Source organism: Lagopus muta, chromosome 1 (genome assembly GCF_023343835.1).
Source record: "Lagopus muta isolate bLagMut1 chromosome 1, bLagMut1 primary, whole genome shotgun sequence".
Lineage (NCBI taxonomy): Eukaryota > Metazoa > Chordata > Aves > Galliformes > Phasianidae > Lagopus > Lagopus muta.
Genome location: NC_064433.1, coordinates 154,045,638 through 154,073,570, shown reverse-complemented (window position 1 = coordinate 154,073,570; position 27,933 = coordinate 154,045,638). Strand labels below are relative to the sequence as shown.

Here is a 27,933-nt window from a genome sequence, read left to right as displayed (position 1 = left end):
GAACAATGCACCTATTATCAGAAATAACCAAAGATCCCACCAGCATTTTCCACACATAAAATAGACATTCCTACGATTTCTGATACAGTTTTAAATTTCAAGGTAGGAAAAGAATAGTAAATAATTTTTTAAACAATATACTTTTCAACTAATCAAACCCCAAAGGAATTTAAAAATGGAAGTAGTTAAGAACCAAAGCAAGACTTGCACTAAGAGAATGCCACTTCCTAAGCAGGAGACTTCACGTTCAACAGCTTGGTGCTTTAGAAGAACTTGCCACTTGACACACAGCAGTTGCATAAGTGAGAAGACAGATGCTAATTAAATCAAGAGACTGCCACAAAAGGTCACGTTATTTAATATATTATATTCTTGGGCCTTTAAAGAACACTTAACATATGGCACTTCCATTTTTTATGTCAAGTTTCACAGGCTTTTCTTACATTCTTTATATGATATCTCTATTTATGAAGACCTGTGGAAAGAACTTGAAATACTGAGTGACAAAGCAGCAACACGTAATGCATGTGGGAACTCAGCCATGTTGGGCACACACAACCATGACATGTAAACTGGTCAGATGTACATATATAGCAGTTCTGGTGATAATGGGTTATACCACAGTAGTTCTGCTGAGAAACAAGACTATTAAAAAAATATATATATATCAGGTTATGGAATGTGTGACACATTCCTTCAAGTGCAGCATGGGAGATAGACTAAGCAATGAAAGACTTCCCATTTTTCAGGAATTCACTTCGCTTACACTGAAGACTTAATCATATTGTCTTAACCATTTTGGGCAGATGGCTGGGGGAGTCCTAAGTAACACCTCTGTTTTAAGCCAACCACAACATAAAACATAAAAACTCATTATAAATCTGTATTTTACATACATAATGAATGACAACGCTGTTGTTTTGAGAGACCTTGAAGCTACAGTGGATACTTGTCTGAGAGCATCAGCCCAAAAATGTTTAGATGTTCCCACATGCAAACAGTGAGCAGGGAGTGAGCAAAAACAGAAAATAACACTGTACAACTGAACAAATTCAACAGGAACCACGCAACTCTAGTTTCCCATGTGGGAGTCAACTCCTCCAATTCATCTTGATACCCTTAATTTGTGTTGTTCATCCAAGCACCCACTGGCAGAGCCGAGAAAAATCAGGGTGCTAGAGAATAATTTGTCCTTCCTGCCTTAGCAATGCAAGGTGGTTCACTCAGACACTGCTTTTTAAGAGTTAAAATACCCAGCTTACTGAAAAAGAATCCTACATTTCTTACTTGAAACTGGCATGGTAGTGCCAAAACGATGTGCAAAAAAGCTATACGGATGATCTGAGAAGTGAACATTCAGGGATATATAAAGCAGACAATACATTGTTCAGAATGTATTTCAGAATGGTTCAGAAAACGATGAGAGAAGTTCAGTGATAAACATGAAAATCCTGATTGACAGGGTTACACAAGTGCAATTAGCAGACAATAGCTATAGAGTAAGTGAAAATTAGTCTTTCACGTAACACATACAACTACTACATTGCCACAAGTGTTATGGAGACCAAAAAGCATAAATGAGTTTTAAAAATGAATTAAACAATTTAACAAGGGAGAGTTCATTAGTAGCTATTAAACACGGATAACGAGCGGTGTCCCCCAGGGGTCTGTTTTGGGACCGGTGCTCTTTAACATCTTTATCAATGACATCGATGACAGAATCGAGTGCACCCTCAGCAAGTTTGCTGATGACACCAAGCTGAGTGGTGTGGTTGACATGGTGGAAGGAAGGGATGCCATGCAGAGGGACCTCAACAGACTCAAAAGGTGGGCCCGGGTGAATCTGATGAGGTTCAGCACAGCAAAATGCAAGGTTTTGCACTTGGGCCGGAGGAATCCCAGGCATCCATACAGACTGGAAGGAGCAGTCCTTGAGAGCAGCCCTGCAGAGAAGGACCTGGGTGTCTTGATGGATGAAAAGCTGAATATGAGCCAGCAGTGTGCTCTTGCAGCTCAGAAAGCAAATGATATCCTGGGCTCCATCAGAAGAGGGATGGCCAGCAGGGACAGGGAGGTGATTGTCCCTCTCTACTCTTGTGAGAGGGCATCTGCATCTGGAGTACTGTGTCCAGGTCTGGAGCCCCCAGTACAAGAAAGACAGAGAGCTGTTGGAGAGGGTCCAGAGGAGAACCACAGAGACTGGAGCACCTCCCCTCTGAAGGCTGAGGGAGCTGGGCCTGTTCAGCCTGCAGAAGAGAAGGTCACTGTGCAGTGACCTCATTGCAGATTTTCAGTATTTAAAGGGAGGCTACAAGCTGGAGGGGAGTCAACTCTTTGAAAGGGTTGACAACTGCAGGACAAGGGGAAATGGGAAATAGTTTTAAGTAGAGGCAGGAAAGATTTAGGTTGGATGTCAGGGGGAAGTTCATTACAGAGAGAGTAGTAAGGTGCTGGAACAGGTTGCCCAGAGAGGTTGTGGATGCTCTGTCCCTGGAGGTGTTCAAGGCCAGGTTGGATGGGGTTCTGGGGAGCCAGCTCTAGTACTAAATGTGGAGGTTGGCAGCCCTGGATGTGGCAGAGGGTTGGAGATTCATCATCATTGAGGCCCCTTCCAACCCGGGCCATTCTGTGATTCTGTGAAATACAAAAGTCCAAGTACAACAATGTGCTTAACATCCCCTAAAAACAGCTGACTGACAGCAGTTCTGTCCAAGGAAGAACTGCTTGACATAGACCTTTTTCATCTTCCCTGTTTTCCTCACCAACTGCAGACCATATTGGAGCATGTGGCCAAATATGCCTTCGGCTTGCCTCACCATGGTGGTTACAGTACTCCTGAAGAGCCAACAACCGTTCCACTCCACACAGGCAGATCTAAACCACAAACTGTACTAATGCACAATATGTTTCACCACGTACTCATATAATAAAGGGTCTGTTTGCAAGCAGTCAGTGTAGGTCCTATTGTGGATTTTATCACTCAAAATGTCATGCCTGGTACACAGCCAGATGCCATTTGGATACAAATCTAACTGAGAAGTTATAAAGCTTTGTCATGTTCCCCAGTAAGAAAACTATGCAGGAGACAATTTGATCAAAATATAAAATGAAGATGCAGCTTATTCCTTTAATACAGCTTTGTACTTCTTTCCTGTCACAATGAACGACACTGTGAGGGCAGAGTTCACACCACACAGCTTCCACAGATTGAAGACGAGGCTTTTCCAAGGGCTTCTCACAGGAATAACAAATTTGCAGGCGCAGGTGTTCCCTCAAGCTCACCTACTGGCACCACTGCATCTCAATGAGGCTAGCTGATTGCCCACTGTGGAAGTCACCCAGAGCATCAAACAGGGTAACGGATCTACAGAACATTTATTCAGGGCTGAAGTATTGGAAAGCAAGAACTGTACTCATATTTAGTGAAATACACAGCGCTGGTATTTCGGTTTTGAGCACATTTCTATTTTTAGAATGCAGAAACTTGACACAGGGTCAACACAGTAAAGATGAGATTACACACACCGGGCATGGAGCTAATTCTTCCTATTAGACACACAAAATTCATTTGAACCTAAAAGAGCAACAAAACAAATACCTGTATTCTGTAAAAGGCACAAGCCTCTTGTTCTTATCAGGGTGCGGAGGAAGCAGTTGTTTTCCATCTATGAATTCTTTACTGACTTACAGGCTGGTTAGCCCAGATAAACTCTCATCCATACATCCTCCCCTGACAACTGGACTCAGATAAGGTTCTCCAGCTCAAACCTGACCACATTAAGATGTTCAGGGCATTTGTAACAAGAGTGCCTTCCTTGGCCCAGCACAGCCCAACCTTATTTTTCCTGCTCTTGCTGAGCTTATGAGTGATGAAAAGTTCTTTTACTTCCTCAAGGTCAGGCTTGAAGTGGTGAGTTAACAGTGAGCTAAATGATTTACTTGGGAGAAGACACACTCTGAATTCAAAATTAGACCAAGCCTTCAACTGAAGCTGGACCACAATAAATATATTTATCCCTAGCTCATACAATGAGGTTTTTTTGCAAGCTCCAGTTTAGGCACTTTAGTGCCTACAGCAAATTGGTAAGTGAATTTCAAGAAATGTCTACAGAAATACACCAACATGCTAAAGATAAAATACTGAGAAGTGCATAATGGGAACAGTCTTACCCACGCTGAATCTCATACTGAAAAACCATGCATGTTGGATTCAACAAATGCAGATGTTCAAAACCTCTGTGCTGTAAGAAACAGTGACACTGCACTACTGATACCTGTTTAATTCATACTGACTGCTGATTTCTAAAACACGATTTGATCAAGTACCCCCTGCTATTAGCTGATAGCCTCCATTTTTAAGTCCTTATACATGCCCAGGACTATCCAATGTAAAACACTGCAATTCTGTGTTCATCACATAACTTCCAGATTCTGCCTGTGCAGCCTGCTGTAGGGAGCCTGCTTTGCAGGGAGGGTGGACTCGGTGAGGTCCATTCCAACCTCTAAAATTCCGTGAGTCTGGGACTCTGTAATTATTAAGCTTCTTATACAAAACTGAGGAGGTTCTTCATTTCAAGTTCCTTTCTTGGGATACATACCAAGATCACATTAACACTGCAGTATTATTTATTAATAGTGCAGAAAAACATAAATAATGAAAGATCATACACCTAATAAAACTATGCCAAGGGATGTCTCTTGAGCATGAGCTGCTGAGTCTCCTGTTGTTCCCGCAGGCAGCAGGAACAGTTGGTTTGTCAGAAAGAGAGAATATTTTGTGTGGAGTTTGTTTTTTCTTCAAGTCTGCAAGGAAAGGGCTCAGACTTTGTGTTTCTTTGGTGTAAACTTGCAAGTCATCTGCCTAGGGGCTTCGCTGTCAGTTTTTATATGAGCAGACACAAGTCACGAGGAGAAACTATTCCCACTACAGCGTCTCACTAACTCGTAGATGAACACAACCTACCTATGGAATATATGAGAGAAGGAAACATGATATAGATCAGGTTTCCCTCCTTGAAATTGTTATGTTTGAAACTACGTGAAAAAAAATAATACTCTCTGCAGAGTGCCTTGGCTCCCAGGAACGTCTAGTTGTAATCAGCAGGGCATCAAAATAAATAATGATAGCCTCACACCATTGTTTCTGCTCAGTCATGCCAGGATCATCTTACTGTTTCATGTGAAGATAATGATGCAATAAATCTTAACAGATCTGTACCACTGCATCTTGTTTTTTTCACGACATGCTCCAAGATTTCTAGCCTGCAGATGCATCACCCTCATAAAGAAAGGCCTTGATCTTGCAGTCTGTGTGCAACTCAAAAGTTTGATGAACTCCATTACCGGAATAGATACACACAGGCACTATTAGGGACAGGCCTTGGACGTAGTTCTCCACAATGTATGAAAACTGCCATTCCTTTGCACACGCATTTCCTCAGTATAACAGCCTTAATAAACAAAACTAAAAAAAGCAGCAGTACACTCTGCAGGGTTGAATGGGAAGCCTTGTATCAGCTTACAAAGGCCGACTGTGCTGTCCCGCAGTTCCATTGTTTCTCACAACGTAACTTAGCAGCCTTTCACTCACCTGCCTCCTTCATCCGTTCAGCACCTGCAAACCAGGCAATGAAGCATAGCATGCATCTTTCATCTTTGTGGCATGACTGCAAGCATGACCCATGAGTTAGAGTAGCACAGATCCAACCCAAAGGCTTATTCTCACTCGTCCCCTTCTGTGAACATCCCTTCATATCTGACTCCTCAGAAAGTCAAAATTCTCGTTATTCCTTTCCACCAGGCTGCTTTTATGCCATATTGGCAAACTGAACCAGCTCATAGAGGGGTCCCAGAAGTGCCAGCATCAGCCCAAGGATGGCAGGAGTTAAGGAAGGCAGAGGATGAGGATAACAAATAGGACAGCGTTTTCTAAACCACGGTGCTCTATGACACACTGGGTTTCCACTACAACTAACAGTAAGATTTTTACTACAAGGAATACTAAATCTTGCTAAGATTGGTGAGCAGTCAATTCCCATTCCTCCAGCACAATCCTCAAGAAGGCACTACGCTCTTTTATTAAGACAGTTTGCTAACGTGTTACACTGCCAGAAAAAGTAAAGATCATAATTTAGAACAGCAGCAAAGACAGGTGGAAGTATATCGTAAGCTACTGTCCTGAGGTTTTGCATGTCTGTAAGAGAAAAAACAGAAGAACTGAGACTGTTGAGAGAAAGCAGCAGAGGAGCACAAACCAAATGCATAAATCTTAGAGGGAGCTCATCTCTCCAGAGGTGCTCTGAGTTCCCACAAACCGTGTGCTTCTAGTCCCAGAGGTAGCAGGGTAAGGGCATGAACAGATTGGGAGTGCTGCCCTGAAAACAACACACAATTCACAATGAACTTTGGTTTGAGGGCGTTAGAGGTAAAGCAGTGCAACGGCCTTGCACCACTTGTTGCTCCTCCAGTGCAAAGCAAAAATCCAGCATTTCAGACAACGTGGACTACACTGACTTTTTTTCTTCCCCTTTTAATCGAAGATTTTGAGAGATCTGCAGAGAATATCCAAATAGCACATGTTAGACTTACAGAACACCTGGCTAATCAGGGCTTAAAAGTAAGTATTTGTAAGAAACACCAGTGTTAAAATCCTCCTCCTCACATTTCTCACTTTGTGTTAGAAGAGCCAAGAAAGACACAAAGCAAATATGGTCAAGTTATTTAAAAGATAGAGTCAGAACTGTTAGACTGACTTGTGAAATGCTCATCTGGCTTTCTCAGCTGCTCCACAAATAGTTTACAAGGGGCTCATGCCAGCTTGCAGCACTGGGCTCAGTATTGGCACCCATGGGCACGATGTGCATGGACACTTCCCAGGCTGGCAGATGGGCACGGCAGGGCCAGGTAAAGGACTGCAGAAATCTCCAGCAGAGATATTCCCAGCACAAGTAGCAGAGTCAAGGTCAATTATTAAAGATGTAACCTCCTTCGGTTTTCTCAAGGTGTATTTTTCTCTTAGAATTCCCACTCAGCAGTTATTCATTACCTGTTTTCTCCTGCTAGAGAAATTACTCTGTTGGCATGGTAACATTCCCATCCTGAATTTCTATCCCTGTTCCTCCTTTCAGCTCCTGAGGATGGTGAATATCAACCAGTTCATTTCTAGACCTCCGTGCCATTACAGTCCATACTTTATTCCATTTCATGGACTTGTAATTAAATTGCTTCTGACATCCATAGGTGCACGTGGTCATCCCATCTTCTGGCAAACGCTGGAGTTGGGGACTGAGTGCAGTTTCAGGAACACGTGCTCAATTTAAGAAGATACATCTAAACATACAGCGAAAGTGGTCACTAATCAGTTACTGACCTATGTTATGCAAATTTTGAGATAAAAAATTACAGTTCAGAAGAAAAATACAGTGTGCCGTGGCAGCCTGAAGGGTCAACTGTACCCTGGGGAGCAGCAGGCCCAGCACTGACAGCGGGTGAGGGGAGGGGCTGTCCTGCTCTGCTCTGTGCTGTGCAGCATCACCTCCTGCACTGGGGGCAGGGCTGGGTGCCACATTAGAAGGAGGAAAGGATGGCAACAAAGAAGATGGAGGGTCTAGAGGGGAAGACATATGAGGAGTAACTGAGGTCCTTTGGTTTGGTCGGTCCAGAGCAGAGGAGCGGAGAGGCAGCGCTGAGCTCTGCTCTGTGTGACAGCGACAGGGCCTGAGGGAACGGCATGGAGCTGCGTCAGGGGAGGGCAGCTGGGGGTTAGGTGCTGCTCCACAGGATATCCGGGCCCTGGAACAGGCTGCCCAGGGCAGTGGGTATGGCACCGAGCTGTGTGAGTTCAAATAGTATCTGGACAATGCTCTCAGATGTAGGGTTTGGATTTTGGATGGTCCTGTGTGGAGCCAGGAGTTGCCGATCCATGAGGGTCCCTTCCAACTCAGAATATTCCATAATTCTATGATATTTTTCCCTTCAAATGAAAAGGACAAGTCCATCTACTGATACTACAGACACCATTTTTCAATAGCGAATTATTTTATCCTAGGATGCACTCAAAGTATATTTGCTGATGTAATTTGCACTCACCATTAACTACTGGCTAACAAGAAATAACATGCATCTCTTTAGAGATTATAAAGCTTTATATATCACTTGAGTGGAATCAAGAAACATACTAATAATCAGGGTACACAATCAATAAAAAAGCCTATCTCACACAGGTTTCACAACATTATTCCATTTAGTATAAGTACATAAGGAATATTTAACATTCACTACTTCCAAAAAAATTTAGTTTGAGTATTTCATAGTAGATTTCAAACAAATTTAAGAATAAACATTGTATCTGACATGTAATATATTATTCTGCTTTAAAAAGCCACGAAATTTAACCTGGTTTATTTCTTCCACTCATTTTAAAGACTTTCATACACACCTCAGTGGCTCTAGAGATTATGGCAGCAGTTTGTATAGATCTCAGGTTTAGTCCTGCATGCTACTCTGGTCAGATAGTTTTGGCTTCTATTCTGTCCACTGTTTTCAGAGTTTTCTATCATGAAAATTAATAGCACTTTTCATGCCACAGCTACGCAGCATGCTTTAACTTGCAAACTATACAGAACTGAGGATATTGCAGATTCACCACTTTAATCTGTTTATACCTACATTTGAACCTGGCTCCATGAATAACCTGAATTTAGAAAGAAAAACTTCAAGAAGTTTTAGAGGGTTTTTTATTGTTGCTGCTTTTCCCCCCAAGGAATCCTTTCCCAGCTCTGGTTTAGAGCTCAGCCATGTGTATGACTGCAGAAGAGTTAACTGTAGACAGGAGCTTCTGAACTAATGGTCTACCATAAAAACCACAGCCCAGAACACTACTTCTTCCACAGGGGGTCTTTTTTCTCCATAAGACAAAGCTGTTAGTGACGTTAGCTCTTTAGGTGCTTTAGATTCAACAATACAAAGACATATTTAGTATACAAGCTGTATGTATCCTATGAAGTGTGAGGTTTATAGTCACATGAAGTTGTTACATTGCATTGCTCCATACTGCACAACAGCCACAGGAAAAAAAATCCTTTGCATTTCATTTGTATTATCACTTTATACTTGCTTTTCAAGCGAAAATGAAATCACAGAATGGGCTGGGTTGAGCAGAACTGCAAAGATCAAGTTTCAACCCCCCTGCTATGTGCAGGGTCACCAACCACCAGACCAGGCTGCCCAGAGCCACATCCAGCCTGGTCTTGAATGCCTCTAGGGATTGGGCATCCACAACCTCCTTGGGCAACCTGTTGCAGTGCGTCACAACCCTCTGTGTGAAAAATTTCCTCCTAATATCTAACCTAAACCTCCCCTGTTTCAGTTTAAAACCATTTCCCCTTGTTCTGTCACTATCCACCCTCGTAAACAGCCATTCCCCTTCCTGTTTATACAGTCCTTTCAAGTACTAGAAGGCCACAATGAGGTCTCCCCGGATTCTTCTCCAGGCCAAACAAGCCCAGTTCCCTCAACCTTTCTCACAGGAGAGGTGCTCCAGCCCTCTGATCATTTTAGTGGCCCTCCTTCGGAACCGCTCCAAGAGCTCCACATCCTTCCTGTACTGGGGGCCCCAGGCCTGGACACAGTACTCCAGATGGGGCTTCACAAGAGCTGAGTAGAGGGGGACAATCACCTCCCTCTCCCTGCTGGCCACCCCTTTGTTAATGCAGCCCAGGATACAGACGGCCTTCAGGCTGCAAGTGCACACACTATGGTTTGTTGCATAGGAGAAAAAACTTTTCCATAAGAACCAATGTGGTCACTCTTGTGTTCTCATAAAGCCTCATATGGGACTTAAAAAGAATAAATACTAATGTGTGGAGCAGTGGCAATCACTAGTAGCACCACTGTAATGACCTTAAAGTAATGGAATTCAAGACTCTTAACTGAGTGAGGAAAGGAAGATAACAACAGAGGACTGCTCAGATCAGCCTAGACCCTGGAGTATGGTAGAAGAGAGGTTTTCAGGGAACTACATAGGACCTCACACAAGGCAGCAAAAAAAGAGTCAGGTGGTACAGGAAAAGTGGCAGATCTTCAAGGACAATACCAAAGTGCAAGACTAGTGCATTCTGCTAACCAGAAAAGCAGGAGACTGGTTTGACAAATGCAGAACCAATGGTGAAGCTCCAATGCAAAGAGGCAATAAATATGACAGGAGGTGGAAGCAAGGAAGCTAAAAAGAATAAGCAACGAAACATCATGCAGGAACTGCATGAGGAAAGCCAAAGTTCAGACTTGCAGGGGATGTCAAAAGCAACAAGAAGAGATTCTGCCATAATATCTGCAGTAAAAGGCTGGACAAGGAAAATATGGGTTTGTGCTGAATGGGGTGTGAGTTACTGACAGTGAACATTGGTGAGGTTGAGGTACTTGACGCCTTTTCTGCTTGAGTCATCACCAGCATGGCCTACTCACAGGTCTCTGTGCTTGGAGGCAGGGTTCAAGCAGTAGTACCCCTTGCTGTGACTAAGAACTAAGCTGGGGATTACTTGACAGAACTGATCTGAAATAAGCTCATGGTTGTGTTGATGGTTGCTGAGGCAGCTGGCTGAAGTTCTTTTAGAGCCCTCGTCTACAGTGTTTGAAAGGTCACGAAGACAGTGGAAGATCCCTGGTGTCTAGAAGAAAAATTGTTCCTGTTCTCTGTGAGCACATTTCTGGGCACTTTGAAGGTTAGGAAGGTAACAGGAAAGATTCTGCATGAATTCACCCAGGATTTGATATTGCTAATGGTACCCAATCTTGCCTTTCTTTCCTCAGTCAACAGTCGCCCGAACCCTCACTAAGAAGGCCCTGTACCACAGTACAACACATAAGTTCTCAATTAAGCTTTTACCATTTTACATTCACAAACAGACGTTCAGTACTGATAGAGCAAAACAAGAACAGAAATCTAGTGTAAGGAACATATAAGCATTTGGAGCTACCAGGCACCCAATACCTGAGAACTACGAAAGCTGCTTACAACCAGACTGTAACTAAGCCACCTTTTTAACAGAAAATAGTCAGAGAAAGAGGCAAATGATGTGGAAAGACACATACAGAATTAGAAACATAACTGAGTGTATCTGTAATTCAGAGAGGAGAGAGTGATGCTGCTGTTTTTCAAGGTCAAACTGATGTGACTACTAGGGAATCTCCAGTAACTCACCAACAGCCATGACAGGAGTTCTACAAACAACAGCATCTCCGATGATGATCAAAGCTGAAATCTGTTATAATATTGATCTCTAGTGCAAATTCTGAAAGTAGGAGACTACAAATGGCAAAGCTGCCTAAGGAGGTGGAATACAGGTGGCAGCAGTTTGCCTTTACACCCACGTGGCTGATATAATAGAATCATAGATTTTCTCAGGTAGGAAAAGACCTTAAAGACCATTGAGTCCAACCACAACCTAACCATACTGCCCTAACTCTAACAACCCTCCACTAAATCATGTCCCTGAGCACCACATCCAAACAGTTTTTAAACACATCCAGGGATGGTGACTCAACCACCTCCCTGGGGAGCCTATTTCAGTGCTTCACAACCCTTTCTGTAAAGAAGTGTTTCCTGATATCCAACCTAAACTTACCCTGGCACAACTTGAGGCCATTTCCCCTTGCCCTGTCACCTGTCACCAGTGGGAAGAGATGAGCCCCACTCTCCCTGTAAGCACCCTTCAGATACTGAAAGAGAGCAATAAGGTCTCCCCTCAGCCTCCTTTTCCCCAGACTAAACAGCCCCAGTTCCTTCAGTCGCTCCTTGTAGGACATATTCTCCAAGCCCCTCACAAGCCTTGTTGCCATTCTTTGGACCTGCTCCAACACCTCAATGTCCTTTCTGTACTGAGGTGCCCAAAACTGAACACGGTACTTGAGATGAGGCCTCACCAGAGCTGTGTGCAGGGGCAGGATGACTTCCCTGGTCCTGCTCACCACACCATTCCTGATACAAGCCAGGATACCATTGGCCTTCTTGGCCACCTGGGCACACTGCTGGCTCATATTGAGCTGACAGTCCATCAGTATACCAAGCTCCATCAGGCAGCTTTCCAGACACTTCTCCCCAAGCCTGTAGGGCTGCCTGGGGATGTTGTGTCCAAAATGCAGGACCTGACATTTGGCCCTACTGAAACTCATACAGTGTACCCTGGCCCACTGATCCAGTCTATCCACGTCCCTCTGCATTTCTCTCCTCTGGCAGACCAACAGTCCCTCTCAGCCTGGTGTTATCTGCACATCCACTCTAGTAAAGTGAAGCAGAGGCAGCTGAAAGAGGAAGGGCTGGAAAGGCTTTCCATGAACAACCCTTATGGAGGTCCTGCTGTCCTCCATCCATTGCACCAACTCCACAAGAAGCCCATCACTCCCTGCCAACCCAAACGAGCTCTGGCTTCATTGCAAGAGCCAGGTGCAGGGCCTGGCGCAGATGTGCATGGGGTGAGCCCACATGGGGCTCTCATAGGCCTCCCCATGCTCATTAGTTTGGGATCCATGTTTGGTCAATGGCCTTGTCAAATAGCAAACACACACACAGACCTGGAGGAGAAGATGAACGTCGCCTGTCACTGCTGTTGTTTTTAGGGCTTTTTTTTTGGCCTGTCATTCTTGTGATATTCTGACACATTTAGGCGATGCAACCAAAAAATAACATTTGTAAAACAGTGTCTGTGAAAGAAGATGCCCCTAAATAACAGTTTATTAAAAACTCATCCTCCCAGCATGACAGGGGAGGAAAAAAATCACAAAAACAGGATCCTTAAAGTAATTTATGTAAGGGTTCATCTCCACAGAGAGAAATAGGGAAAAAGCCAATAATGCTAAAAAATATATAGCTCTTTCAGTATTTCCCAGCAGGATATGAAGCAAGAGTAAAATATAGATTAAAAGGACTATTTATAAGGCAACCTCAAATAGGAAAAAAAAAAAAAAGTTGAAAGAACATCAAAAAACAAGTGTAAACTAGAAGTAATCCCATCTTTTAACAAAAACAAAACAAAGATTAAAATAATGTTGGCAATATCATAACATAGTGGCTCATACTGATGAAGTGTTCTGTCATACTGGAAATTACTCAATTATGCTTATTTTTCTTATGCTAACGAGTGTATAATAAAGATGTAATAATAATGTACACTTTCACAATAGTTCTCACTTGAAGTATCTCAGTGTTCTTAAGGAAACAAAGTATAGCAATTACACAAGTGAGAATGAGGGATACAGAGAGATTCACTTCACACTGAGCCAACACAAAGGAAAAGAACTACAGCCCAGTCACTTCAGTTCCTCTTCCACTCTCAACATACAAATACACTCTGCTGATCAAAACACAGACCACTAGAATGAGGTGACTCTAATGAACATTAAAAAAATCAAATCCTCTGCAGAGTAGAACAAGATGAAATGTGTTAACTTTCTTTTTTCATTTCAAAATGATTATTAGACTTTGTATTCACAGTTACTTCTCTGATACGTTTGAATGGAAAACAAAGGAAATAAAGACCTCCGAAACATGAAGACCATCCATCCATCAGCAGATGCCATCAGCAGATGTTCATTAACCTGTGTGCATACATAACACACAGAGGTAAACAGGAGGCAATATAAGGTAACTTTCTAGTTAATAAAGGAGAGATTACCTACCTCACCTTGATCATTTTCTACATAAGAACATATTAACCATATTTTGGAATGTACTACATTTCAGTACAGTAGCAACCTGCAAACTACAGATGCCCAACCAAGTATGTCACAGGACTAGAAAAGTAACTGCCTTTTAGATGCCAATGATTGTGATTGTTTTGCATGAAGTCTAAAAATCATATTACTGTATCTTAGAACTGTTTCGCACTGCTACACAAAAGTAGAGAGGTCTGTTTAGTTTAATATGTAATGAGTATGTAACAGGATTTTAGACTACAGTTGGCTTACAGAATACCTCGTACTCCTTTGAGTACAGCATTGATACCTTTCTGTCAGAATACGAAGATCAAAAATCTGTACCTTGCTGGTTTCCTAGTTGAGATTCCAAACAAGACAAAAGTGACAGCTAAGTTGTGGATGCCAAATTCCCAGAAGAAACATAACATGGAGCACACAAAACCATCATTAGAATCGGAGTTATCAGGGGATATGTCATCATAAGGCTACATACCATCCAACTATGTACTCCTATGTCACATATATATATATATTTTTTACATTTTAAGCTATTGTCTAATGCACTTAAGGTAACACTGATCTTTCACAACTCTATAAAACCAACTCTTTTCAATCCAAAAAGATTTAGAAATTCACAGTAATAGACAGACAACTGGTATGTTCCATGGTTGTTCTTCTTTACAGCTAGTGCTTCTCCGCTGAATAAATCTTTGAGATTCCCATCATAAACTCTAGTAGCAGAGAAGGCTGAGATGTCATACATTATCAAAAGAAGCAGATTTCAAGGTGAGCTCACAAAATAATTGACTGTGGATAGCAGGCTATAACCTCATGGTGGACTTCAGGATTACACTCAAATCTGACTTCCTTTTTCCCAAATACAGTGTGTTTTTTAGATGCACTGTTTTTCAGTCGTTGCTGTTTTCTTTACGGTCAGTACATGAAGCTGTTAACAATTTTATATATTTAAGGAATAATATTCTGCATAACAATTTTACTATGTGACTGTAACAACATTCAATTACGCTCATTTCTGGGTAATATCAAACATTCTGCTTGACATTATTTCCATCTTTCTCTGCTTCATCCCTTTTTAGACCTGCTACTACACTCCTAATTTGCATGATCATTGTTATCTGAAAATATCCATTGAAATGAAGTCTAAACACATCTTTTGATCGATTAAACCAGAGATAATAAGAGACTGTCCATTTATTATTTATTCATGCAGTGTCTAGTGCAATGAAATCCTCATCTCCAGCTGAAAATCTACACATTACTACCATACATATAGCAAACAATACTAGGTAGAACAAGGAATGTATTCCCTGCAGTGCTCTATAACAGCCAACTTACCTGCCTAGGAAAATAAAGCAACGGCAGACAGTGGTCAGTAAATTAAGTCTCATAGGATCTAAGATCCTTCTCTTAGTGAGAATTTTAGACAGCGTGATACATCTTGCAATCCCACCTGCATTTTACATTTGTAAACTTGGTTAAGTTGGCTAAAGGCTGTCAGGCAAGTGTGAAAGTGGGTGTGCTGACTGAGCTGTTTAAGCTATCATTTCCTATTAATCTTAGACTGATCACCTTTCCACAGTACTGTTGCATCTGATCCTGGAGGGAAAAAATCCCAGACAAATAAACCACAGTTGGTGCAACCATGGTGTAAATTAGTTCTCTATTCTATATAAGTGGAAGGGCTGATCTCAGAAGGAATAAGAAATGAGCTACACCATAATCATGCAGTATTTGGCAAGGTTGCAGAGGAGAAGTCCCTTTGTGTTTAAAAAGCAGTGAAGGTGTCTAACAATGTTGTTTCAGATACAGTTAGCTGTCACCAATCACATGAAGTTCAACAAGACTATGTGCTGGATTCTGCACGTAGGATGGGGCAGCCCTGGTTGTACGTACAGACTGGGGGACGAGAAACTGCAGAGCAGAAAGGGATCTGAGAGTTCTGGTTAACAACAAGTTGAATATGAGTTAGCAGTGTGCCCTGGCAGCTCAGAGGGTCAACACCACGCTGGGAAGCAGCAGGCCCAGCACTGACAGCCAGGTGAGGGAAGGGGTTGTCTTTTTTGCTCTGCGCTGCACGGCCTCACCTCCTGCACTGGGTGCAAGTTTGGGTGCCATAGTGTAAGAAGGACTTAAACTAGTTAAGGGCATCCAAACGGGGACAAAGAAGATGGTGAAGGGTCTGCAGAGGGAGACATACGAGGAGTGGCTGAGGCCCTCGGTGTGCTCAGCCCAGAGCAGAGGAGCTGAGGGGAGACCTGATGGCGACTGCAGCTCCTCACAGGGAGCGGAAGGGCAGCGATGAGCTCTGCTCTCCCTGAGAGCAGCGACAGGGCCCTAGGGAACAGCATGGAGCTGTGCCAGGGGAGGGGCAGCTGAGAGTTACAGACAGGGTCTGCACCAGTGGGTGTCGTGCACTGAACAGACTGCTCAGGGCAGCGGCCAAAGCACGAAGCTGAGGGAATTCAAGGAGCATCTGGACTACATATGGTTTGGATTTTGTGTAGATCCCTTCCAACTCAGGATATTCTATGATTCTGGGTTGTGATCGTATTGCCTGAGCACAACAGTGACGGAAGATATAATTGCGTTTTCTTGTCAGGAACCACTTCAGGTATGTCTCATGCAGCACTGCATCGTGCCCCATCCTTATGTCCTTACTTTTTGCTAGAATTAGATCTTGATCTCTTTCTAAATAATGTCAGATTTACGGCTCTGTAGGGCAACTAATGAATCATACCAGCTGTATTTCTAACACTTCAATGACACTCCTTGCGTATGGTCTCTTCCAAGATGAAAAACAAGAAAAGATGGCAAGTTTCCTTACAGAATATACCGATATACGTGCACTGCCCTCATGCTGCTTGATTCCCCAAAACAGTAGTGCTAAATATGAAGTATCATTTTAGCAAGAAAAGATAAAATTATGTGGAAGAATCAAGGACTCATAAATTACAGCTCTGAATACTACAAGTATGGTTTCTTCTAACAATACAAAGATGTTTGTAAGGAAAATGAATCAATATAAACAGTTTCTCTATACAGTCGAGGAGCAAGCTTTGCTATTGACACACGTCTCAGCAGAATTTCAATAGGTGATTTCAGATGACTTTGAAAATAAAAGAGATTTCTGTCACTACCATCCAAGCACAACAGATTTCTGTATACAACTTAAGCATTCATGGCTTTCTTCAGACCTGATAGGATAATTTGGCAAGAGGCACAGAACAATACTGGCCTGTTAAGGGGTTTTGCCGTTTCAGTCATTGTTTTCATAATTCAGCCATTATAAGGCATTGGAATGCAGATTTAGAAGACGAATTGAGAATAATCTTCCAACAGAGATCTGAGAGGAGACAGTGCAATCACAGGAATGGATGAAGCTGAAGGTCCAGAAACAAAAAGACTGACGAAAATTAGAAGTGCGTTATTCTCCATATTTGAGGATTAATTCATGGACTTACTCCACAAGGGCTTATGGTTGGAATCTGTAAATACTGAAGGAAGTGTAACTTCGTGTGCCTGCATGAGACACAACAGTTTTAAAAAACTGGTCTACATCTGCAGCAATGGCCACCAAAACATCAAACTCAAGGCAGCCAACATCCATCCTATCTTCTTGATAGTAGACATCAGTTAATGAATCCACTGTCTTGTTTGTATTACCATTTAAACTAATGCAGCCTCCATTTTTACAGTGAGGACCATTGCTTTCTAAGTCAGTTTTTGGCATAGCCAAATAACAAGTATTTATTTCCACCTACACCAATTTAGGCCAAGACAGTTTTCTTTGTGTCTTTCTTTGAAGGCAGTTACTGACATGCAAAGATGTTACTGCAGACCAAAAGATCTAAAGCTGCAGGTCGTGGGAGGATATTAAATGATAAGCAAATTCACATTTCTAAAGTAATTCTACCAATTTATTAGCAATGCCAGCTCCCGTTCCACAGTAGGGGAGGTAATAACGAAGACTTGTTAAAGGGCAATGTGATATCTTTTATGTAATGTCTTTTTTAATTTGTGACGAAGTCATTAAAGCAGCACTGTATCTTCTTGAAGCTTCAAACAATAGTCGGCATTAAATCTCCTGTGCAAAATTAAGGACAGTAGTTCACTGGGAAAAATAAGCATCTGTTCTTGCTAATGCTAATGGCCTTCTAAAAATCATTAAACTATTCTAAATTGGCCATGATAAAACAAAGCAAAACTGTTTTAACTTCTTCCAAAGCAAAGAGAAAATCCATTTTCCTTGTAAATACTTTGTTTCAAATTTGCTCAGTAACCTGGTAACCTGTACTTCATAAGGCATTTCTCTCTTATGAACTTGCCTAAATCTCATTCACCCACAATCGTTTGGCTACTTAAATCTGCATTAGTAAAAGCTTCTCTTTACTTCATTTACACAGTCTGTAGACCTTGAGTCATGACCACCTCTCTCTACTCACAGGCTTGAAGGAACTGGTACTTCAGTCATAGCTGAAATACAGTTTTTAGCTCCCCAGTTTCTTACAGCTTAACAAGAAACTTGTCTATTCTGCCGTGGAACCAGCTCACACAGCTTTGTTCTACGCTTACCCTGAAATCTTAGTTGGCCTACACTTTCTTCTCTGTTGTGTCCCTTCTGCTGTGTTGCCTTTTAAATACAAATTTAATTACTCTATATACGTAACATTTCTGCTGTATAAGTATACTTTCTTAACATTGCTGTGCAGAGATGTCAGCTCGGGTTTGAATATAGAACACCCTAGCACAATGCAAGAAACAGACAATGAAACAAAGCAAAATCAAAGATCTCATAGCAAGACAAAGATCTTGGAGTTCAACGCACAGACAGTAAAGAACAACCTCATACTTCACCTACCCTGCAAAAAGATCAAGGTCCCCAAAAAGAAAACAATGGATTGACTCCAAACACATTGGAAAATGCTTAGTCTCAGGTTTAATTAATTGCTCTGTCCCGGTTCACAACTGGAATCTCTATAACAACCACATGTTGTCAAGGGCCAGCATCAGGTGAATACCAGGTTACCCAGAGCAGAAGATGGAAGACAAATTTCTAATGGAAGTGCATGTGGACAAGTGGTGCCTCCTTCACCATAGCCATAACCTGGGTCTGTTAAACCTAAGAAGACTGAGAGGTATCAGATAAATGTTTATAAATACCTAAAGGGAGGTGGGTAGCAAATGGATGATGCCAGGCTCCTCTTGGTGGTGTGTAGTGACAGGACAAGGAATAATGGCCTAAAACTTACACAGGAAGTTCTGTACTAGTATGTGGAAGAACTTCTTTATGATAAAGGTGACAGCGCACTGGAACAGGTTGCCCAGAAAAATTGTGGAGTCTCCTACGGAGATATTTAAGACCCTTATGGACATCTGCCTGTGCTACCTACTGTAAAGCACCTGCTTTAGCAGGGGGGTTGGACTTGATGATCTCTTGAGGTCCTGCGATTCCGTGATTCTCTGATTTGACCCAAATAGGAAGTATGAGTAACTTCAGGTTCATACCAGTTTTTGTCTGTTTAAGGAATGGTTTTTTTTTGCCTTCTATCGTGCTTCTGCTTTGCCAGAGTGGGAGTAAAAGGAAATGGAACGTTACTGCTTTTTGAGCTTTTTTTTCCTACCTTGTCACATTACTGCAGTGACCACTACATGCTTCAGCTACGTTGCTACACAGCAGTATTTTTTACTGCTGGGAGATTACTACTTCACAAACACTGAGGACAAGCATGATTTTTTTAAAATACGCTTTTAAGTCCCATATGAAACACATATTGTTTAATCATTACACACATCAAATTATCAAATAAACTGAAACTTAGTAGTGCACCCTCAAATGCTATGGTTATGTCATCTCCTGAAGTCATCTGCCTAGCTGGCACTTTACATTTACACTTGCAACTCCCGCTTGAAGCAATGATGGAGGCATTTAGCTTACTCTCCTTGTGGCCTTGGAGATGTACCCAGAAACACAGGGGCACCTTCTGGCTCCTGCTCTTTGCTAGTAATTCAGCACTGGCACTGAATGACTCTTGAGAAAATCCCCATACCTTTCCTTCACCTGCATCATACACTGCACTCCACAGGAGCATGAATGCAACAGGGCACGCTGGCACAGAAGCAGAACTTTACACAGTTCCCACCTGCCATCATTCCAAATGTGTCCACTTGCATCCATGCAACAGCTGCCCAGTATGCAATTAAACTCTCCTCTACCAGTTGCTCTCTCACCAGGCAAACATTTCAAAAGCCAGGACAGCAGAGGACTGTCTGGGGGTCTCAAACAGCACTGCATGCATGGCCAACCAATATCTAAAACAAAAAAAAAAGCCCTTTCTGTGAATCCCACCGTGGAGGTTAAGAACCAGAAGCGACAGATAACCAAGGCATAACTAATACAAAAACACCTTTTCTGGCTGATGGATTCATAAACCCTGCAAGGAAGTTTTCAGTATGGCAGATAAGAAACAGTCACACATCCTTGGAACCTGCAATTAATTTAATGTTAACTTCAACCTATAGCCAATAATGAGATAACCAAGCAGTAACAGCAAAAAGCCAGTTGTCTTCCTGGAGAGGTTTCAGAGCAGTTTGCATCCAAGATGATGAAGCTTTGGCTTCTACCTTTAAAAAGATTCAAAAATGCTATCCCGATTTGCCAAGCTTTCAAAGTAGAAATGCCTCCCTGCACTCCACCACACTGCAATGAGGTGCAACTACACGGACTTCAGACACTGAAACAACACAAGAGGAGCTATTTCAAATTCACACTGCACAGATCACACTTCAGATCCCACCCCACTCTTCCCAGTTATGATATTCACCTTCCCAAACAGTTTCACAGCACGCGTCTTTGATAATCCCAGCCTTCAAACGCTTGTTCCTGTTATGTCTACAAACATCTACATATTCAAAACAGTCTCTGAAGCACACGCTAAACATCTGTTTCAACCATTTTCCTCTTTAGAGTTTGAGCTGTTTCCTGGAAAATTGCCATCCTAATGGCCAGTTCCTCAGTTAGCAAACTGGAGAATTCATTTTGTATTTATTGATTATTCCCTAATGAAGAGTCATAAAGGTGCTGGAAAATCCTGACCAGACACTTCTTAATTAGTATCAAAGCACATAAAATCTCAAATCAAACTGAGCTCTTTGTCCAAAATCTCAGTCACTGGAAAAGAAAGAGATGAAATCATTTTCTGCTTACACAGAAGTCTGTACATTTATATTAAAAAAATAAAACGTAAGGAAATTAATAAAACTATATAAATTACTCATTTCCTTCCAGTTTCTAAGACGCCAAGTAGGTCTTCCAGAATGAAATCACACTTTACTGAAGGCAGTATTCTTCCTGAAGGGACCAGCTATATCTATCACGTATAGAACTTACTGTAAATGAAAAACAAAACAAAACAATATAGCATTTGCCTTCTGGAGAATATGAAGATTTGCATTACATATGAAGACACAATACAAAGCATCCAAAGTATTTAAAACTACCTCTAATGGATCTGTCTTTTCATCACCGTGGTTTATAAGACAGTCAAACTTCAGTGTTCCCTCAGCCTATGCTGGGCTGGTATGTTTTCTGATGGTACTCTTGAGAAGACGGAGAGATGAGCAAAAGCGCCCTTAAATGTCAAGGTTTTTTGCTCAAAACAAGCCTCAAGAACATTCTGAATACCTGATCTCTCCTAGCAAGTCTTTCAGGTTAAGCCATCCTGAAAGTTAATTCCTTGTCTTCCATATCATTGAAGTTCTCAATTAAATAACTGAGAAAATAGCAGGAAGGAAAAAAATAACAGAAGGAGGCAAAAGCCCATCCTCACATGGCAACAACTGCTTCTTTTGTTATACTCTCTGCTCGTTGAATCCAGAGTGGGAAGGTGGCTAGAATTCTTCAGCACAGCATAAAATGCACACAAGGGAATTAAGACTTCATGACAGAACAAAACCTCATCTTGTTAGTATCTATAAACATCCCCATTAAATTTAGATCTTCTCATGACAGTCTGCAGTCTCTAATGTAATTATTATCACACGTATAAGAAAATGCCATGCAAAGCCAAAACCTCAGTCACTCATTTTCCTAAAATCTACCACTCTAACACCAAGTGTTTCCTCTGCAGAAATTCAGAATTGTATTCATAGGGTCGGTTCAGTACTCAGCAAACTCCACAACACTAACTTTAACCATATGAAGCTTCCAGCCCCCTTATCACAACGATAAACAAATATATTCCACCCCAAAGAGCAGTTCTACACAGTTTTGCAAAAATAGTAAATGAAATAGGACAAGCTTATAAAGGACAAATCAACCGTGCTAAGGCAAAGAATGCAAGAAGGTAGAATAGCAAAAACTTGTGGGCCTTACTGGATACATGAATTTGGCTTCTTTGCTGCAATCCATTACTTTTCTCCATTCTTCAAACTGCATGCTTTTTGGTTGTCTTATAACTACACTGTAGAAAATATCTTTGCTAAACCAGATAATTTCAGCATATCTTCCACAGAATTTTGTGTTCCCAGTAGATAAGATCAGATCACCACATTTTCAAGAAAATGAGCTCCAAAATGGTAACAGAGAAAAGTGCAATACAACAGGAAGGCCAGCTAACCACAGAGTAGCTTGGCTAGGGTCACCAGCTTGCTGAAAAATGAAGCCACATACATAGAAACCTCTGCTTACCCCTTGCTCAGATTCCAGCAGCTCTGTTTTAACTCTGACTGCCGGCATCCCATCCAGCATTAACATTCTGTTTTCAAAAGCGCTGACGTCCTAGAGCAAAAAAAGACAAGAGTAATTACAAAAGACATGAAAAACATTTGACAAAAGTTGTAATACTATACTATTATAGAAGTAAGTTTCTTCTAAATGAAGTTCATGAACATGTAATAATAATCACAGAATCACAGAATCACCAAGGTTGGAAAAGAATCATAGAATCACCAAGGTTGGAAAAGACCTAAAAGATCATCCAGTCCAACTGTTCACCTATTCCCAATAGCTCCCACTAAACCATGTCCCTCAAAACAACATCCAGCCTTTCTTTGAACACCCCCAGGCTGGGTGACTCCACCATCTCCCTGGGCAGCCCATTCCAGTGCCTGACCACCCTTTCTGAAAAGTAATACTTCCTCATGTCCAGCCTGAATCTCCCCTGCCGTAAGACCTTCAAGATCATCTAGTCCAACCATTCACCTATCACCAATAGCACTCACTAAACCATATCCCTCAACACAACATCCAACTGTTCCTTGAACACCTCCAGGGTCGGTGACTCCACCACCTCCCTGGGCAGTCCATTCCAGTGCCTGACCACTCTTTCAGAAAAATAGTATTTCCTGACGTCCAGCCTAAATCTCCCCTGCCGTAGCTTGAAGCCATTCCCTCTAGTCCTATCACCAGTTACACAAGAGGCCGACCCCCAGCTCACTACAACCTCCCTTCAGGTAGTTATAGAGAGCAATAAGGTCTCCCCTAAGCCTCCTCTTCTCCAGACTGAACAATCCCAGCTCCTTCAGCCACTCCCCATAAGCCCTGTGCTCCAGACCCCTCACCAGCTTTGTTGCCCTTCTTTGAACCCACTCCAGAGCCTCAATGTCTTTCTTGCAGTGAGGGGCCCAAAACTGGACACAGTACTCAAGGTGTGGCCTCACCAGAGCCGAGAACAGGGGACAATCACTCCCCTGTTCCTGCTGGCAACACCATTCCTGATGCAAGCCAGGATGCCATTGGCCTTCTTGGCCATCTGGGCACACTGCTGGCTCACGTTCAGCCAAGCATCAATCACTACCTCCAGGTCCATGTCCAGGTACATGTTAATAACGTGTAATAATAATGTTAAACCACTGTTTTAGTAACGGACAATATGTGCTGAGAACTTCTGTTAGAAGTGAGAGCTGCAAAGCTGAGATTGTCTGCATCGACATCCTCATTTATGAATGCCCCATTCCACTGTTTCCTGAGTTTTCTCATGAACTATGCAGAACAATCTCCTGTGCCTTCAGTTCAGATCCCACCTCAACCTGAGTTAATTTTATAATGCAGCCAAGGTTCAAGTCTGGTACTTGAAAGTGAGTCCCTTCAGCTGCCTTTTGGATTGGACAAGATGCTGAGAATAAAGATATTTTATCACTCTAATGACAATATGACCTGACGAATCAACACACTTTGGTCAGTTGTACGGAAATGTGAAAGCCTCAGAGCTCTTTATCAAATATGAAACTATGACACATATACAAGCTTTTAAGTGACTTTCACAGCTACTTACTTATTTGTGGCCCCCTCTGGAAAGCAGTACTTGAGAATGGAAACTCACTTTCACTCTGTTACCACAGAGACCTCAATAAATGTACTGCAATGGAAAAAAAAAGTTTTTTTTACGTGTTTCACTGGCAGCAGATCTGCTCAGCACTGTGTGGTGCCATTATCCATAAGGAGTTCCTATGTTAACTGCCCTGTTCCTTATCATGAGTCCTTCAGAAGAATTTTAAAGAAAAACCATATGCCCTAATGCTTCCTAAAAGCTTCTGAAACATGCTTACTTTTCAGCAGTAAGTTCTGTACCCATTGATTATTATTCAGTGTTTGAGGTGCAGGTTGGGAAAAGCAAGGGGAGGAGTATGACGCCATGGAACAGCTCTTGGAAATCACTCCAGGCTCTACATCCCTCTTCCCAGCAAGGGCTGCTGCACTGTGTTTACTCATCACAAGCGAATCTCATGCCTTTGGGCATTACAGTGCCTCAGTGACTTGGATGTGCTTTGGGGTGGAGCAGCAGCAGGAGCCAGGCTGGCATTCTGGGCTCTCCCAGCACCTGTTCTGCAAGCAGGGAAGTCCCCCTACATTCTTGATTTATAAGCAGCACAGTTGAGTTTTACAGAAAGATCAGGAATATACCATAATAAAGCATCCCTTAGGTTGTTTAGCTTGTTGACAAAGAAGGATGAGCAGATATTGCTTTGTGTCCCCGAGGAGGTCTTACCCAAATGAAAAAAGGGACGTGGCTGCTTGCTGCAGAAGGCACAAGCAGGAGGAGGGGGGAAGACAAAGCACAATCGAGGAAAGGCATGTTTAATGAACTGTTAGAATCTGATTAGAGGCTAATGTCCCTTTTAGTGCTTTGTACCAATTTATAGCTGATATACTTGAACCATTTTTTCCCACTGGCTGTGATAAACTCATTAGCTCTAAAAATGCAAGCTAACCAGAGCCTTTGAAGTTTAAAACTGGTAAATCATGAAAACCTGACTGGTTCATGTACCATTTAACACATTCACATTTAACCAATTTTTCCCAGCACCTGTTTCCCTTTTGTTGTCTGAAATCGTATTTCTTAAAAGCAATGCTATGCCTTTTGAGCGTAGGTCTGAAGAATGAATACAGTGAACAGTGCTGGCTTTTGGGTCATTCATAATTCAAGAGCAGCAACAATCTCAGGAGTAGATTCTTTACAAACTATTTGATCCTTCTGCATTTGTAGCTGAAAAGACATTGTGTGACATATCCAGGCAGACCTGAGCAGATCTAATCCGCGCTTTACACACACAGATGAAATATTTAGCCCAGCATTCACTCAGAGAGCTGATCTCTCCAAACTCCACTCTCCTGCTGCAACAAGGCTTTGCTCTACAGTATGCTTAAAGCCATTCTGCAAATACAACGTAATTGCTGAGGCTTGTGTATGGTGGGCAGCCATCTAAGGAGAACAGACTCAAGTGAGACGGGTGGTGAGGTGAATTCAGCTTCCCTTGGAACCCCTTGGTCAGCTGGGCCAGATGGAGCATTCACACCTGAGCGAGGCCAGGCTGCTCCAGTGCCCCATGATAATTTATTACACTCAGGGGACCCACCAACCAGGATTGCCGATATGATGTATTAAGTCAAAACGTTTTTCACACCACACTTCCCTCCTGGTTCACTAAACCCTACTGTGGCAGCTAAATTGCAGCCCTCTCACATGTGAAGGTGATACGAACTCTTGTGCCAGCCTCTGATGCACACCATCCCACCTCCCAGCCCTGCCCACCTGCTGGACCCCACTCACCCACCCAGGCACAACACAGCAGATGCATAGTCTAAACTAGGCATATCACCAAGCCTAGCTCTGCATGACTTTATGGAAACATCTGCTATCTTGGATCAATAAACTAACTGACCCTAAAAGAAAAAACCTCCGTTTCTCACTGCTATCAATTTCAGCCTTTCACTGATCAGGTTTGGACATTTACTGTCTTGAAAAATGAACATAAAACACCAAGTATGTGCAATTACAGTTATTACAGCACAATGACTACCACTACAGGAACTGTCACAGGAATCAAATACATTATAAGGTTTACATGCTCCTTTTCTGAGAAGACATCTAATAAGAAACCACTATTTTTGAGAAATGCAGCATCAGTCAGTGGAAGAACATTTCCAAACACAGCTTTAGATTTACAGTAAACAAGTTTCAGTCTTAATGAGAGCATGCTCAAAGAGCTAAGAGCAGAAGACGGCCCCTAAAAGTCTTCCTATCTCAAAGCTATGATGGATAATTTGTCTTGCTTCTTCATCTTTGAGTCGTTTTCACACAAATTTTCTGCACACACAGGAATTTCAGAATTCATCATTTTCTCAAACTTTGAGCCATTTTTGCAGGACTCCCAAATTGTTTGCTTTTTTTTTTTAATGACAGACAACTTAAATGTGTTACAGGACTACAAAACAGCCCACATCCCTTCTACACTCTGGCAATAAGATGACTGCTGTTTTTTTCTGAAAATGAATACCTCAATTCACACTATTCTCATTAGTTGCATTACTATACTGAAAATAGAGTATCCATCAATCAAAGCAATAAAGCAATAGACAACTCAGGACAAAACATCTGAAGTGATCCATGCAAGGTAAAGCTTTTGAAAATATAACTGAACATTTTAATGATATAACAATATGATTTTGGAAGTTTGAAATGCTTCTTTTTCTCTGGTTCAAGGGAAACCAGAAGAATGAAAGATCATAATCTCTTCTCAAACACCACTACCACCTCTAAGGAGAGAAGGAGAAACCTTCTTGAATTCTCAGAGGAAGAAAGCATGAAACTGCCTTTTAACTTAATCTCCTATGCTTGCTTAAGACCTTCCTTTCCAAAAAAGTAATTTACACACCAACACAATGACATGTTAGTTGTAGAAATGATGTTTTTTTTAGGGTAAAGCACACAAGTTAACATTGCCACAGTACGTATCCTAGCAGTTCATTCCAATAAGCGAAGGAAGCAACCATCCAATAGAAAATAAAAGGAAATTTATGTGGCTAGAAGGTAATCACTCAACTGGGAATTCTGCCAGGGAATCGGGGTTAACAGTCCATGTCTTGCCATAGGATCTTCATCATATGTAATTATGTATATTGCCGTGTGAAATGCTTAGAATGAAAGCAGAAACTCTGGTAGCTCTGCATTTCACTCTGAACTTGAATTTCATGTCAAACGCACCAGAAAAGAAAAGGATCATTTGCATTTATTGATGCTTCAAGGAAAAGGAAAAAAAATAATAATAAATGGTTGAACATTAAATTTTCATACTATTTTCAAGTGAAACCGGGCGTGGTTTATCTCATTCCGTTCCAATTCAAAGTTAATTTCCGTAAGTGAGAACAGAACTTAGAGTTTGCAGAAGCCTATGTGAACAACATGGACATAAGTGCTCTGTTTTACATCTTATTTAAGTGACAATTTTAAATAGAACAGCAAAGGACTTCTGTGAATACCCCAGGACATCAGCTCAGCATGAGACTGTAAAGAATAATTAACTACGGCTAACCCTGCTAGCCTTATAAAGAGCTGGGGGTGAACCCAAATGTAGTTCATAAAATCCCAAACATTACATCATGCCAGAGGAGGCTGTAAGGCTACAGAAGAGGTACATATCACACACACATATCTACATGGCATCCAGTGATTACATACTGTCATGGTTTTATGATTTCTGGTTATCGGTATTCCACATCATAACATCATGCAGTGCACTGGGAGTTAAACTGTCAATGCTCCAGTTCCGGGCACCTGTCCGTAAGAGAAGAAGAACTACATTCCCCAGGGGGCTTTGCAGTCACAGAGGAGATACAACCCCTGGCAAGGTCACCTGATGTGCTCTTCTTCGTCAGGCTCTCCTCCCTGCTGCTCGACCTGACTGCGCATCTCACCTCAGCTTTATGGTGAGGCCTTTCCACCTTTC

At 42.0% G+C, this 27,933-nt stretch overlaps 1 protein-coding gene across 6 annotated transcripts in view; it reads right to left on the bottom strand.

Moving 5' to 3' along the window:
- The window catches only part of KLF12 (KLF transcription factor 12), a 264,660-nt gene that overhangs the window by 139,672 nt on the left and 97,055 nt on the right, over positions 1-27,933 (bottom strand). For all 6 annotated transcript variants that reach the window (XM_048933311.1, XM_048933316.1, XM_048933313.1 and 3 more), the window contains exon 3: positions 22,397-22,486. In XM_048933311.1, the coding sequence (XP_048789268.1) occupies positions 22,397-22,486 (90 nt within the window). The remainder of the gene's footprint in view (positions 1-22,396; positions 22,487-27,933) is intronic.